Here is a 14,345-nt window from a genome sequence, read left to right as displayed (position 1 = left end):
ATTTTTTTTTGTTTCGCGTGTTCGAACCTGGTCTAGCAATATTGCTGCAGTTAATTTTATTTTTTGAATCAATTCCATGATTACTGCTACAGAGACTGGTTATTCTGCTAGAAAGACCATTTCTTTGTTTAACGGTATAAAATTATAACATATTACACTATCTCATGCCACAATGAAACACTACCAAATGAAAATCAAGCACTTCGTGTCATATAGAAATGCTCGTGTAATACTCAACGAACTGCAACAGCGAACAGTACGTAATCAAAGAAAGATATTCGAACTGTCTGTATACAGAAAAGAATACAGTTTTTCCTCCTTTCAACGGTAATTCGGTAGTTGAAAAGTGCTGTCATTTCCTAATGAAATGGATGTCAAGCATAACAAAGGAAATACGATCGTGCATTACAGCTGGCAGCTGTGTGTGTGGCAGTTTGAAATCGAGATTGGAGCTGTAGGAAAAAACATTGAACATAGAAAGTTTCTTACCTTAGATCGTTCAAAGTACGACCCTCTTGCATCCATATATCGTTACTCCCTGGCCGTCAGTGCATTGAAGGATTGTTGGAAGTACTTTTGTGAAATACTATTGAAAACCCCTGTCGTAGCTCTCTTGATGGCCATTTCGTAATCAAAGTACGAATCTTTGAGTGCAGACTTGAGTTTAGGAGATAGAAAATAATCGTACGTGGCCAGATTCTGTGAATAGAGAGGGTAAGGCAACACACAAAACCCATTTTAGGACGAAAAGTCTTGGACAATCATTGTCTTGTAATTTGGGGCTTTGTCTTGGAGCAAATCAACCCGATACTTAGACGTCACACATGTGATACGTTGTAATAACCGCTTTAATACCTCAAGGTAAAATGAGGCATTAACTATCTCTATTGTAATTACAAATTCCTTATGCATAATGCCTTACTGAAAAACAATGAGCGAAGCTTCATTTTTGAAATTTGACTAGCGCAGTTTATAGCTTGTGGAGAGTTAGGAGACTTCCATTCTGCACTATGACGTTTTGTCGACGGTTCATATTGAAAAATCCATGAATCTTCCCCAGTAACAATATTCAGGAGGAAGTTAGGATCCCTGTTGGCGGTAGTAATCAGTTCTTTGCATTGATCAACCCTGTACTTTTGTTAAGAAATAAGAAGCGAAACAAGCACAGACCTTCCCCTTATTCAAATCGTGGCTTATTATATGCCGCACAATTTCTTTATTCACTCCTCAGCAAGGATTCACAGTGTCGCAATTCGGTCTTCCGTGATAAACCTTATCACTTCCTCCATCAATTCCTACGTTCTTACTGTCCTTGCTGCACTCGGATGTTTGTTGTCTTCAGTTGAATTCCGTCCTTTCCTGGGATGTCTGCGCCATGCAAATACACGCGCACGACATAAGTGGTCCTATATACATGTTCCAATATTTGAAAAGTTTCTGTAACAGTCTTACTCAGACGGGCACAAAACTTGATGTTCGCTCTTTGTTCCGTGTTGAACTCACGATGCAGCTTAGCAACATCTGTCTACATTCACTACGCCCAAACACGTAACTATCAGTCAGAATCAATGCACTTGGTATCAGGTATGAAGCATTCCTCTTTTGTTTGCACTACAGCTCAATTGCACAGCTATCACTTGTTGAGAAAATAAAATAGTCTCGACTCAAATTGCCGCACGTGTATGTTAATGGAGTAACCAGTTTCTGTTTCAATTTTTAACTCTGTCCAGTATTGTCCTTCTCTCTCCAACCTTTGCTAATGTTTCTGATTTTTTCTTTCTATTCATCGCATTTTCCATAATGTGAGATATTATCACATTAACTGATATATGAGTCGGATTTAGCTAGTTTTAAGCCGAGGCCAACGTGAGCCAAATATAACTCCCACATATCTTGGGAGTGCGTGGTAGGCAGACACTTCACGCTACCATGCTCTAAAATTTATAGTATAATCTTAAAATTTATAAATTTATAGTATAACTTACGGACACAAACAATATATATAAATATTCACTGAAATATAAATGTTTTGTTCTCGAGGTTATTAATCTATTTTTATACTATGTGGTTCGTATTAATAATTTTGTAGTGTAGCAGTCAATGTGTTAATAGGTGTAAGTTCAATCAACCACGAATCATTTTTTTTCTAACTTGAAATTACTATAACTGACAATTTCTTGTTGCTAAACTAGAATCAAACTTAGTTTTTCACTTTCCATACTTTAGGAAAATGTAAAGAGTTTCGCACATATTCTTGTTTTTAAATAACCAAAACAATTAAAAGATACAGGTTTTATTCAATATACAGATCAGAATATCATTCTAACAAAATATAACAGTACATTATGCTTGTCTTGTAAAATAAGGCAGTTCGTCTAGGGCAGCTGAATAATCCCGTAGCCAAGTGGGTCCTTCATAGGTAACACTTCTAAGATTGTCATACCATGTTCCACTGGGTAGATAAATGTCTCTGGATATTGCCCCTTCATCTAATACGGGAGCCACAAGAATATCTTCACCTAGGAGGTACTCTGAAAATATTATTTTAAAAGTTGTTAGTTACATTAATATATACCGAACATATTTCTAGACTACAATAAAAAATAAAAAAAGTAGTCTCCAAAGTGTGCCTGCTGTCTAACCGGAAGAAAACCCGAACGCTGATCTAAGTTAAAGATATGTAGAGTCGATCAGGTCAGACCACTTGGTTCTAGCCATACTCTACTTCTCAGTGGTGAAGCGAACCGCGGTAGCTCAGTCATAGAACGTTCATCTTTGGTGCATGGGATCCTTGGTTCGATCCCAGCTCGCGTCAAGTGACTTTGTAGTGGACAATCACCGTGTGCGAGATTTTTCTCGGGGTTTTCCCGTTTCCTCCCACTTTCTTCATTCTACCATTTCATTCATTTCTCACCATCACCGACTCCTTTAGAATAATCGTGAAACGTAAAATTTAAAGATTTCATTTAATTTCATTTTCCTCAGTGATGAAGACAGAAAATTCCCTTTCCGTTGTAAAACTTTACTTAATTTAATACTAACGAGGAGGAGAGTATGGACTGAACGCTTTGTTAGAACCGTAACACAATCTTTTGACCAAATATTAAGTTGTTTTTTTCTTTCAGAAAAACAGTTTTGGACCTACAATTGACAATCGTATTTCACATGAAAAATATTTTCAAAATTAAAAATTAAAATGCTTTTATTCATCTTGTAAAATATTGTGGAATGAAATAACCCTTAAATCGGATTCCTAGTATGGTATTATTCAGGGGCGGATGCAGGACGGCCTATTGGGGGCGGTGGGTTGTAATATTGCTACTTAGAGCTACTTTTAAGAGCGCCAAATTCTGAGATGGGTTTTATTTATATATAAAATAAGAAAGTTTCCTCTTCTGGGGAAGCAATTGCCCCGATCACCCCCATGGATCCGCCCCTGGGAGCTAATGAACAAAATCGTAAGAAAGAAAGGGTATTAAGTACGTGGAACGTGATAGCTTGTGCAAGACTAATCTTCCTATTTTAAGTGCTAATAAGTAGAAAAAATAACGTATATACACTATGGGTCATCAAACATTTTAAAGTCTGAGTGTATACAAGGATAGATTGTAGCTAGATTACAAACTTGTAATTGCAAAAATATGACAGAACTTTCTGACCATAAAGAGGTATACAGTCATGTTTTGAATTAAAATTTTGTATTGAACACTTAAAGGATCCGAACGTTTAACAGAGAAAGAACGTATCAGAGTAGTATTCATAATGAAGATTTTAAGGTAGCAGAATGATAAAAATGAACACAATATGAAAGTAATGCCAATACAGTATAGATGAACATGAAAAGAAATCTGAAATAACGTCAAAAAAGCAGCGCAGGAAGTCATACGAAATATTAGGATCAAGAACTTTACTTTGATGGAGTGTGTAGAGACACAAATGAAGAACGAAAACGGGTTAAATTATAATGTCTTCAGGATTCAAGCACTTTAACGAGAAAATATACGAACATAGGAAATGAAAAAATGAAATTTTTCAGTTTTCTGTTCTACGGTTATGACGTGTAAGCCAAAGGACAAGGTGATGATGAGAATGAATAAAATGTGGAATAAAGAAAGTGGGAGGAAACGTGAAATCCCGAGAAAATTCACGCACTAGGTGTTTGTCCAAATATAGAAATTGCAAAGCTACTTTACCTTTAGGGACAAAAAGAGATAACACGTAGAAGGTACAATTGCAGAAGTAGAAGAAAATAGCAAAGAGAATAATAGTGATTTTTACATAGGCATAAATGAACTCAGAAGGAGATACCAGTTTTGATTAAATGTGACTTATTCTTGAGTTAGATGTATGCACGTACGTAAATTGTGGAAGATGGATTCTGCAAAACTCCTGGTTCAAACATTATCCTTCTTAGAGAGTGAACCGGCTATTTAGAAAATTACGAAACCATAAATCTCTGAAAGTTAGTTCTATTTCAGTCGAAGTTTTGAAAGTGGAAGGAACCACCAAAATCAAAGAAATGTATAGCCTAATTAATTAGCTCAGTATAGTAGACACAGAATATAGTATCAAAAAAGAGAAGAGAAGAAAGTATCAAAATTAGTGCTAATGTTTAAGAAAGGAACAATTATCATAGAAGAATATAGTGACTATGTATCATGAACATACAATGCTATCTAACTTACTTTCTAACGGACTTTGGAAAAAAAGGGAAGAGATCTTCAATTCTAATTGTTGGGTATGTTCACGCAAAATTTCGACATAGGTGCAGCGATTTGGATGATTCTTTTCTGTTTGAAAGAGAAAGTCCTATAGTCCTGGTAGTCCTATACAAATTCCTTTAGAATCTGATGGTAATCGTTAGAGGTTGACTGTGGAACACTTCAACACATACTAGATAATTACGGTAAAGTAAGATGCTAATAGGCAACCCTTATTTGTTTAATGTGATTGTGGTTGCATAACAGCATGGGTTGTACTGCAAAGTTTCCGAATACTTTCGTTGAATATTATACTGTTCTTGTCGTTTGTAAAATTTTAAACCAGTGAGGTACGTATATGAAGTCGGAAAGGTTTTTCTTCTAAACAAAGTTTATAATTATAGTACAGTTTATCGCATATGCAGATTAATTAACTAGAAAACAGCAAAGTGGATTCAAGTATAATAGGTCAAGTCTTTTCGAAATGTTCTTCGTCTGACATAAACTACAGGAAAAGTAGAAATTTAATAGTACAACACACTGTCGGGAAGCTTATAAAACTGATAAAGACTTGTCTTAATATAACAAGGGGCAACACACAAATAGGAAGAACAATTTCTGATTTTCTTTATATGATTAGTAATTGTGAGAACATAGAGAACATGTTGTAATTTGCACCAAACATTTATCTGAATTAATTCCATTAACATTTGTAAACTAGACACTGTTATCACAGAGGCGTAATTCGGAGCTTCAAGGGGAAGCTCAATTGCCCCTGAGTATATATCTATATCCATCTATTTATATGCATTTATATAATTTTAGTTACTAGTTTAATAATTTACTAATGAAAAACTACTTTTATCGGAGTCTTCTCCCTCCCTCCTCCAAGCAAAATCTTAAACATTACTAGGTTATAATATTGTAACTCAAGATGGTAGCAAAGTTTATTAAATTCAGATTATGTGGTCATTCTTTTCAGAGTTTAACCGATATATAAATAAGAACTCTATCGTACTAAGGGAACATTTTGATAAACATAGAACCGAAACAAGTCCGATAATAGAAAGGAAGTTGTGACATTAGTGCAGAAAACAATGAACGCATTATATACTATTTAAACCTAGAGTGCTTAGTATAGGCAAATTGATCACAGGACTTTCTATAAGGTTTTGTCTCCACAAAACAGTAGTCCTCATTAAGAGCCCATACATTTTTCTTTTTAACTGTAAATGCATTTTTATTATATTTTTGCCTTTCGTGTTCTGTTTTGGTCAAAATACAGTACACAGATTTAAAACGCAAAATGATGCTCTACTACGGACGGGTCAAAATCTACCATGCTATGCATTTGTGTAGCCCGAAATATCACACGTTAAAGCTCTTTATTGTTAGCGGAGAAAAGATCTCAAGGCTATTTAAAGTTTTAAAATGATCTACGAAGTATGAAATTATATTTAGGTCATATCGTTGGATTCGGTACGCTGCGGTATAGGATGTCTTTTGACATCATGTGAGCTTGTCTAAACGCTTCAGCGCCAACATTGGATACGTTGGCAGACTCTTAATCGCTATTGAAGTACCCTCCACCAGCAAGGTATAACTGGTAGATTGGCTTCGGTCTGTTGCATTAATGGGGATATTCCATTACTCTTCTACGGAAAAGTTTGTTGTACTGTACTGGCAATTTCGAAAACAGCACACCATCGTACATTTTGACAATCACAACTTGAAATAAAGAAATGAGGCATGACCTTAAAGCATGCTGGCTGAAGATTCCACTCCATAATTGGAGACAATGTGTTGGACATACGTTCTCTTCAGGTTTTGGAACATGGAGCATCTTAGATCTCTGATTTAAGATTGCAGCATAGTTTAGAGAGACTTACATAAATATCAGGATGTCTAAAAGGCACTGAGCCTTTCAACGTCAAAATTGAAAATACATTTATTGTGTCTTCAACATAACATCATGAAACCAAATATAACAATTTCTTCTACGACTTGTCATTTTTCCGACAACACCATCCCATCGCTATAGAACTTCTGTGGTCACTGCTCAAAAAATTGGGACATATAGTTTTTACAGGGCCCGTTTGATACTAACTTAACACCAATCCGAGAGTTCGACAGAGAACAAAATAAATTACAGTCTAAGGGTGTCACGTTTGGGGTATACAGTGGATCCATTTAAACTTCCCAGATAAGTTCTCTTAAATTCTGACTGATCCTTAAAAATGTATGTGGTCTGGCGTTTTTAGCGTGGTACACGACACTCTTTCTGTTGATCAGTTCCGACCTTTTTGATAGATTCTCAGGGGCACTCGCGCTAATTGTTGACAGCACAGGTCCTAGTTTATCATTCGGCTAGGCGAAAGCAGCTCGCGATGCACGATGCCCTTCAAATCCCATCAAACGCAACGAATTATCTTCCGGGACTTCACTATAGGATTTAGCATAGACTACGGAGCGTCTTCTCTCTTCAACCACAACTTTTTTCGTATTGTTGTCATAGGATATCCACTTTTCATCACTCATGATCAATCGCTTCAGAAATGACTTGAGCATGTTTCAGCAGAGATTCATAGATAGAAATTCGGTTAAGTAAATGTTTTTGGGTCAGATTGTGTTGGTCACAAACACATCGAGCTCCTTTTTGTAGCCAGCTTTCTCTAAATGAATTAAAGCTGTTTGTTGATGGATGTTTAGGACATTTGTGATGTCATGGCTGCTTAGATACTCATTTTGCTCGACTTTTGTCAGAATACCATCCATTTTTGCTATGATTAGTCGCCCATTGGAGCATCTTGAACATCGTAATTTCCAGAACGAAAATGACTGAGCCATCTTTTGACTGTTGCTATTGATAACATATCTTGCCAAAAACAGCAAGAAATTCTTGAAGTTCTTGCACAGCCTTTGCACCTTTATTGAAAGAAAATTGAAGAAATGAAGTTAAGTTTTGCGGAAAGTTCACATATCTTCACGTTTGATATCCAATACATTTTCCACATTTATAGCTTCATCTGTTCAACTTTCGAATGACGTTATGTCTGATACGTTGCCACTTATATGCCACGTGATTGGGACAGTAACGCCATCTCGTGCGCGAACGACTCACTACTTTTTAGACTGCCTTCGGATTTTCATGCAAACCTCCGATGCGTTCTTTATTTGCGATGTGGCTAAACAGCCAATTGAGGAAGTTGTTTAACTACGGTTCTACATGTAACACAACTCTCCGTTGGCTACACATAGAAATCGCAAGGAACAAACACAACAGATGCTTGAATGGAAATCCGCCGTAATACAACTCTGGTTACTAACAATCCACAAAATGTTGCACATTTTACCTGTGTTTGGGAGGTTCATAAATCAAGTATTTCCATTTTAATTTCAAAGAAGCATTAACAGATAATGGTAGATATCCTGAAAATATCAGCATTTCTTAAATTCTGTCGAGAATGTACTGATTCTGCTACGAAAAGCACTAAAAGGGTCAGTTCAGCGCTAGAAAGCTGGTTTGATTCCAGGTAATGCAAGCTTGTAATAGACACCATCCTGTTCATATCATTTTAAAGGTCTCCCGTTTTTCCTATTATCATTATTATTGGAAAATAAACATAAAGAATATGGTTAACTTGGTGATGGGCCTATACCAACTGATAATAATACTAAAAAAAATGTTACGATAGAGATTGAGTCTGTAGTTGATATTATTGTTTAATAGTTACAAGATGGATAATTGTTTTTGAGCATTATCATCACGGAGTTATACTCTTATATAGAAGGAGTTAGATATATCTGTGCTTGATTATATTAAGGTTGTATTGTGGAATTTAAACCTTAACAATTATTTTATCAAATTTATGTGAATGTGCCTGTTGTCTATCGCATTCGGCAAATAAATTGTTCAAGGAGAACGATTAACTAAAAAAAATAACTTCATGACAAACATTACACTAATAAAACCATGGCTTATTCAGGGTTATAGGCATATGGGTAAAACTTAGTACTTCTGTCGGCATCACTAATGCTGTGGACGCCTCACAATGTGAAGGTTTAATGGTTAACATACGGCAAATCCTAATTCGTCTCCCTGTACGAATGATATTCGTCTAGATTCCACGTTAAATTGTAGATATACGTTTCATAATAGCTTCAGTGCTGAAAAGGGGCATTAAAACTCAAACAAACAATGTTTTCAGTGATGTATACTTGGTTGCCTTAAATGAAAATATACACAATTAGAAAAGTAGAATTTAGTCACCTTTGACAAAATCGAAATTTAATTATGGAATACAGTTAAATTTATAAAGAATTGCCTTTTTAAACACAAATTGTCTGAAATAATTCACACAAGAGTTATCATACCCAGAAACTTTTAAAAAAAAAAAAAAAAAAAGAATCGGCCAGATTTGACTGAAAATTTACGCATTTGTCTGCACTTAGGAAGTAGTCGTAAAAGAACATGTTTAATCATATTTAGAAGTTAACAAAGTTAACATCATATTTCTTTCAATAAATTTTGTAATTTAGCAGTATTTCTTACCTGAATCAATTGTATGGGCAACTTCATCTGTTGGATCAACCCACCATATTGGTGGATTGATGGGTGTGCCGTCCTGGGTTGCTTTCTGAGCCAAAGCAATTATTGTGTCTGCATACTCCGCATGAAGGGCTGTATATCTACGCGATATTTCAATTGTCTGCGAACATAAACAACAATAATAAAAAACATAATTTTTTATTTTTTCTCACCTTCATGATCTTGGAAACAAGAAATAATACTGTATTACCAATGGATGGATCAAACATTACTTATTCCCGTCATCGTCTGTTTCCAGTGAATTTAAAAAAAAATCCTGCTTATATAACTTATAATTAGTAAATTTTACTTTGGAGCTCACAATGTATAACGACTCACCAAGGGTAGTCGTCAACCTGGTCCGTCTAAGTAAGATATACAAATATTGAGTGGTAGTATTAGTTTGCATGTAAAAATTATCTTTAATAATTATATAGCATTATTCTCACCTTTTCTATTGAATGATAACGTCGATGAACGTTGCTAAAATGGTTTATTAGCTGATATATTTTATAATATATTTTCCTTCAAACTGTCAAGCACACAAACTTGCTGACTAGGTATCCATAAAACATTTACATAGCCACAACTATCCCATAATAATATTTTACATATATTAAAAACATTCTTCTTTTGTTATTATTAAATTAACATTCTATTAAGTATAGTGCACATGTATGAGCACTTTCTGCCCAAGGTACAGGTAATTATTAATCTATCCAATCTATCCAAAGTATTTTGTTATATAAAAATGTCGCCCGACGATGGGACTGAATATAAAAGTCATAAACGAGTTTAGCTTTTATCTTCAAGAACCACTGGTCCGTTTACAATAGTGCTCTTACATTACATATGTTCTTTATATTTTGATCACACCTCGTATATATCTTTATTACATTTCATATATATATATATATATATATATATATATATATATATATATATATATATACATTTATAACAAATCGTACACTTCAACAATACTTATTTTTAACAATAAAGTTTCAACACAAATTGCTATAATGAAAACAATTTTTGTGCTTAATCAATCATGAATTAAATTATAATCCTTCACGTTAATAAGAAAGAATTCAAATCATTGAAAACTTATCGTTGATTAATGAACATCAAAGAAAATCTAATTGAACAAAAATCAAAAATTAAACAGAACCTACGTCTGAATAACCAAAAAGGAAGAAAATAAGTCTATTTTTACATAAACAGAAAACACCCTTCTGGTATTATATATTTTTTTCCCTTTCAGTCTTCTTCATTCCTATTTATTTGAGCAAGAATGTCAGGCGCAACTAACTCTTTCACTAGATGCATCCATTTTTCCTTTGTATACTGAGTAGGTTTCCACACCTTTAACTCATCTATATTACGAAGTCCAATTGACGTACCCGTTTTAGCGTTCAACAATTCGAAAACTTTAGGATTTATTTCCTTAAAACATAAATAAGGACCTGAGAAAATGTCACAAAATTTATAAATCTTCTTTAACAACATATTACTTTGTGGATGTTGTTTAACAAAAACTAAGTCATTGACCTTGATCCGATATTTTCCTTCTTGCAAAGACTCTACTTGTGAATTACGTTTCAAAAATTTGTTATGTCTTCGGATTTTTACCATATTCACTAAACTGGAAGAATCCATAATTGTCGAATCTTCTAATTTGACATCAAAATGTTGTTCCACAGGGAAAACCAAATCAGAACCATTATGCACATTAGCAGGAGACACACCTAAAGTATCTGATATAGAATGATTCAAAAGGTACGTAATTTGGTTGACATGCTTAATCCATTCAGCATGTTTATCTTTACAAAAGTGTCGAAACAACATACCAAAATTGCGATGTACATTTTCTACCACAGAACTACTAGGATGGTACGGAGTTACAAAATGAATTTTAATGTTAGCCTTGTTCATGGCTTTGAGGAACACATCACTTTTGAATTGTGAACCGTTATCGCATAATATATGTTCGATAGGGCCACAATGTGGAATATATACATTCAGAATTTTATTTACGATAGCAGCGGAAGTTGCTCTACGCAAGGGATAGGCTACTACATATCGTGAAAAGATATCCATGGTTGTTAACAAATAAGTTTCTCCAGTAGCTGCTCTTGGTAAAGGTCCATATAAATCGATCGACAGAAATGAATGTGGTCTCTCAGGCGTTATTGAGAGCATTGGTTTTTGTATAGCTTGGTAATTGTGTTTAATTCGCATACACTCAATGCAGTCATTGATATAATTTTTGATTTGAGCTCTCATTCCCTTCCAGTAAAAGGATTTATTAACCAAGGCACATACCTTTACATACCCAAAATGTCCGAAATCATCATGGTAGGCCTTTAATATGCGTGCTGTTAACGTAGGTGGAACGCAAATTTTGTTCCTAGATTTGAATTTAAAATCTTTAATGAGTAAAATTCCATTAGATAATTTAAATCTGAGATTCCAGTGTTTGGGACAATTACATCCTTCACCGCATGAAGATAAATGTTCCATGATTTGTTTATATTCATGATACTTCATTTGATGTTCTCGTAAATCTTCTATTGAAATGGTAGCTATTTCATCCTGTAAGATCTTAAATTCGTTAATGGACAAAATATGTTGTTCTTCTCCAGGAAACAGACGTGATAATGTATCTACGGGTCCATTATCTACCCCTTTAATGTGTTGTACTTCGAAATCATAAGCTTGAAGATCTAACGACCAGCGAAGTAATCTGTTATTATATCCCTGTACGCTGTTAAGGTATCGCAATGAATTATGGTCGGTAAGTACTATGAAATGACATCCGCTAAGATATGGAGCAAATTTTTGTATTGCAAAACGTACAGCCAAAAGTTCGATTTCTGTCGTGGTGTACCCCTTTTCCGCTTTCTTTAAAGTACGGCTAGCGCAATAAATAACAGCCGGTTCCTGAATAGTTGGGTTAGGTTGCCAGAGTACTGCAGAGATTCCAAGTTGAGAACCATCACACTGAACATAGAAAGGAACGTCGTATCTGGGGTGGTTCAAATGGATATTTTGCTTCACGCATTCCTTCAACTTATTGAAACTGTGTTCTTGGATCGGACCCCATTGCCATGGTACTCCTTTCTTTATGATCATAAATAAAGGCTGGGCTATCTCAGCGAATCGCGGGATGGCTTTGCGAAACCAATTGAAGAGCCCTAATATTTGTCGTGTCTGTTTCACATTTACTGGAGCAGGCAGATTTTCTATGGCTTGTACTTTAGATTGACTGAATTGTAAACCAGAGGCATCAATTTGGTACCCAAGAAATTCTATAGAATTCTGCAGAAATTTGGATTTCTGTAGATTGATAGTAAGGCCCGAACTTTCCAATCTGTCTAAAACTATATCTAAGTACTTCAAGTATTCATGTGGATTTTTTCCCATGATTAAGATGTCATCAGCATAAGTTATCACGTTGCTACGTAAGTCTTGACCTAGAACTTTGTTCAAGCAGGATGCTAACGCCGCACTACCATTGATAAGCCCAAAGACTACACGATTGTACTCGTATAAGTGACCTTCAAAACTAAATGCTGTGTACGGTTTCGAATCTTCATGTAATTCGACCTGATTATACGCCATCACTAGATCTAAATTTCCGAATACAGTGTTCCCTTGTAAAGAAGCTAGTATTTCTTCCACTGGAGGATACCTCACTTGTTCCAGATCAATGTGACTATTCGTGCGTCTCAAATCTAATACCACACGTAGAGAACCATTTTTCTTTGGAACAACATGTAATGGATTAAGATGGACGCTTCGTGAAGGCCTAATGATCCCATCTCTTAACATATCTGTAATTTGCTGACGTACATTCTCCCTGTATCTATATGGAATTATATAGGGCTTGGTTACTATGGGTTTGTCTGTTTTAACTTTAAAAGAATAAACAAAATCCTTGCAACGCCCAGGACGTTCTGAAAAGACATTTCTATGTTTATATAAGATATCCTTAAAGTTAGCTTTTACTGTATTATCAGTAAAGTCAAGGCTGCTTTCGAGTGATTTAACACGCTCAGAAAACAATACATCGTCCTTTATATCCACCACATTTTGTGTGTCTTCCATTCGTTGATCATTTAATTTACCACTTTCTGCACTAACAGAAGCATTATTCACTACAGGAGAAATATCATTATATTGACAAGCAAGATTATCTAATTTTGGAAGCAGTTTCTGAACGATTTCCTGAGGTATACCCGGTATAGTCAACGTTTGGTTTTTAAAATCAAGCATGACACGTAATTGAGATAATAAATCTAGACCCATAATTAATTTCTCGTTAAGTTCCTTTATTACTAGAATAGGAATTGATATTTCAAAATCTTGAATAGTTATTGTCACACGAGTGATTCCAGCTACTCTCTTTTTATGTTTACCGGTAAAATCAACTATAATAAGGTTCTCAGCCTTTTGTAATTTAGGATTCGAATAATTACTAGTAATTGCTTTCCACAATGAATACGATAATAGAGAGGCATTTGCTCCTGTATCAAGTAAAGCTTCGGTGCTTAACCCATTGACTTTAATAGGTATTTTAGCTGTACTATAAGATTTTAAAAATACAAAATTTTCTTCAATATTAAAACCATCATTGACAGTATCATCCTCGAACCAACAACGATTTACAACAGGTATAAATTGGTACTGACATCTATTAATTGCTATTTCCGAATAATTATTTACAGAGACGTCATGTGAAAGATCATTTTCATCATTAACATGAACATGTAAATTGGAAGATAAATGTTCATAAGAATTATCGCTTAAATTTTTAGATAAATGTTCAAGAGAATCTACAGCTGATATGGGTTTAACCCCTACCACATCAGCCGTAATTAGTTTAAATTCATACTGGTGTATGGTTCTAATAAAGTACATTGCACAGCACAATCATGATTATGTCCCGTATTATTGTTCTGTACAGAAATTACTTCAATACTTGGATCTTGATGCGAAGTGCCATCTCTTGTCCTCCCATTACGTCTATCCACGTAGTTCGCTGTATTCCTAGA

The 14,345-nt window shown here is 34.9% G+C and overlaps 1 protein-coding gene across 1 annotated transcript in view; it reads right to left on the bottom strand.

Annotated features, from left to right (window-relative positions):
- Nucleotides 1–2,277: 2,277 nt before the first annotated feature.
- LOC145666467 (alpha-galactosidase MYORG-like) overlaps nucleotides 2,278–14,345 on the bottom strand; it is a 66,059-nt gene continuing 53,991 nt past the window's right edge. Inside the window, exons 4-5 of the mRNA XM_081733708.1 lie at nucleotides 9,253–9,409; nucleotides 2,278–2,531 (exon numbers count right to left, since the gene is read on the bottom strand). Coding sequence (XP_081589834.1) covers nucleotides 2,344–2,531; nucleotides 9,253–9,409 — 345 coding nt within the window. The 3' untranslated portion in view covers nucleotides 2,278–2,343. The remainder of the gene's footprint in view (nucleotides 2,532–9,252; nucleotides 9,410–14,345) is intronic.

The sequence above is a fragment of the Thermobia domestica genome, chromosome 12, assembly GCF_964235325.1.
Source record: "Thermobia domestica chromosome 12, izTheDome1.hap1.1, whole genome shotgun sequence".
Taxonomy (NCBI): domain Eukaryota; kingdom Metazoa; phylum Arthropoda; class Insecta; order Zygentoma; family Lepismatidae; genus Thermobia; species Thermobia domestica.
This window is presented reverse-complemented; position numbering and strand designations above follow the sequence as displayed.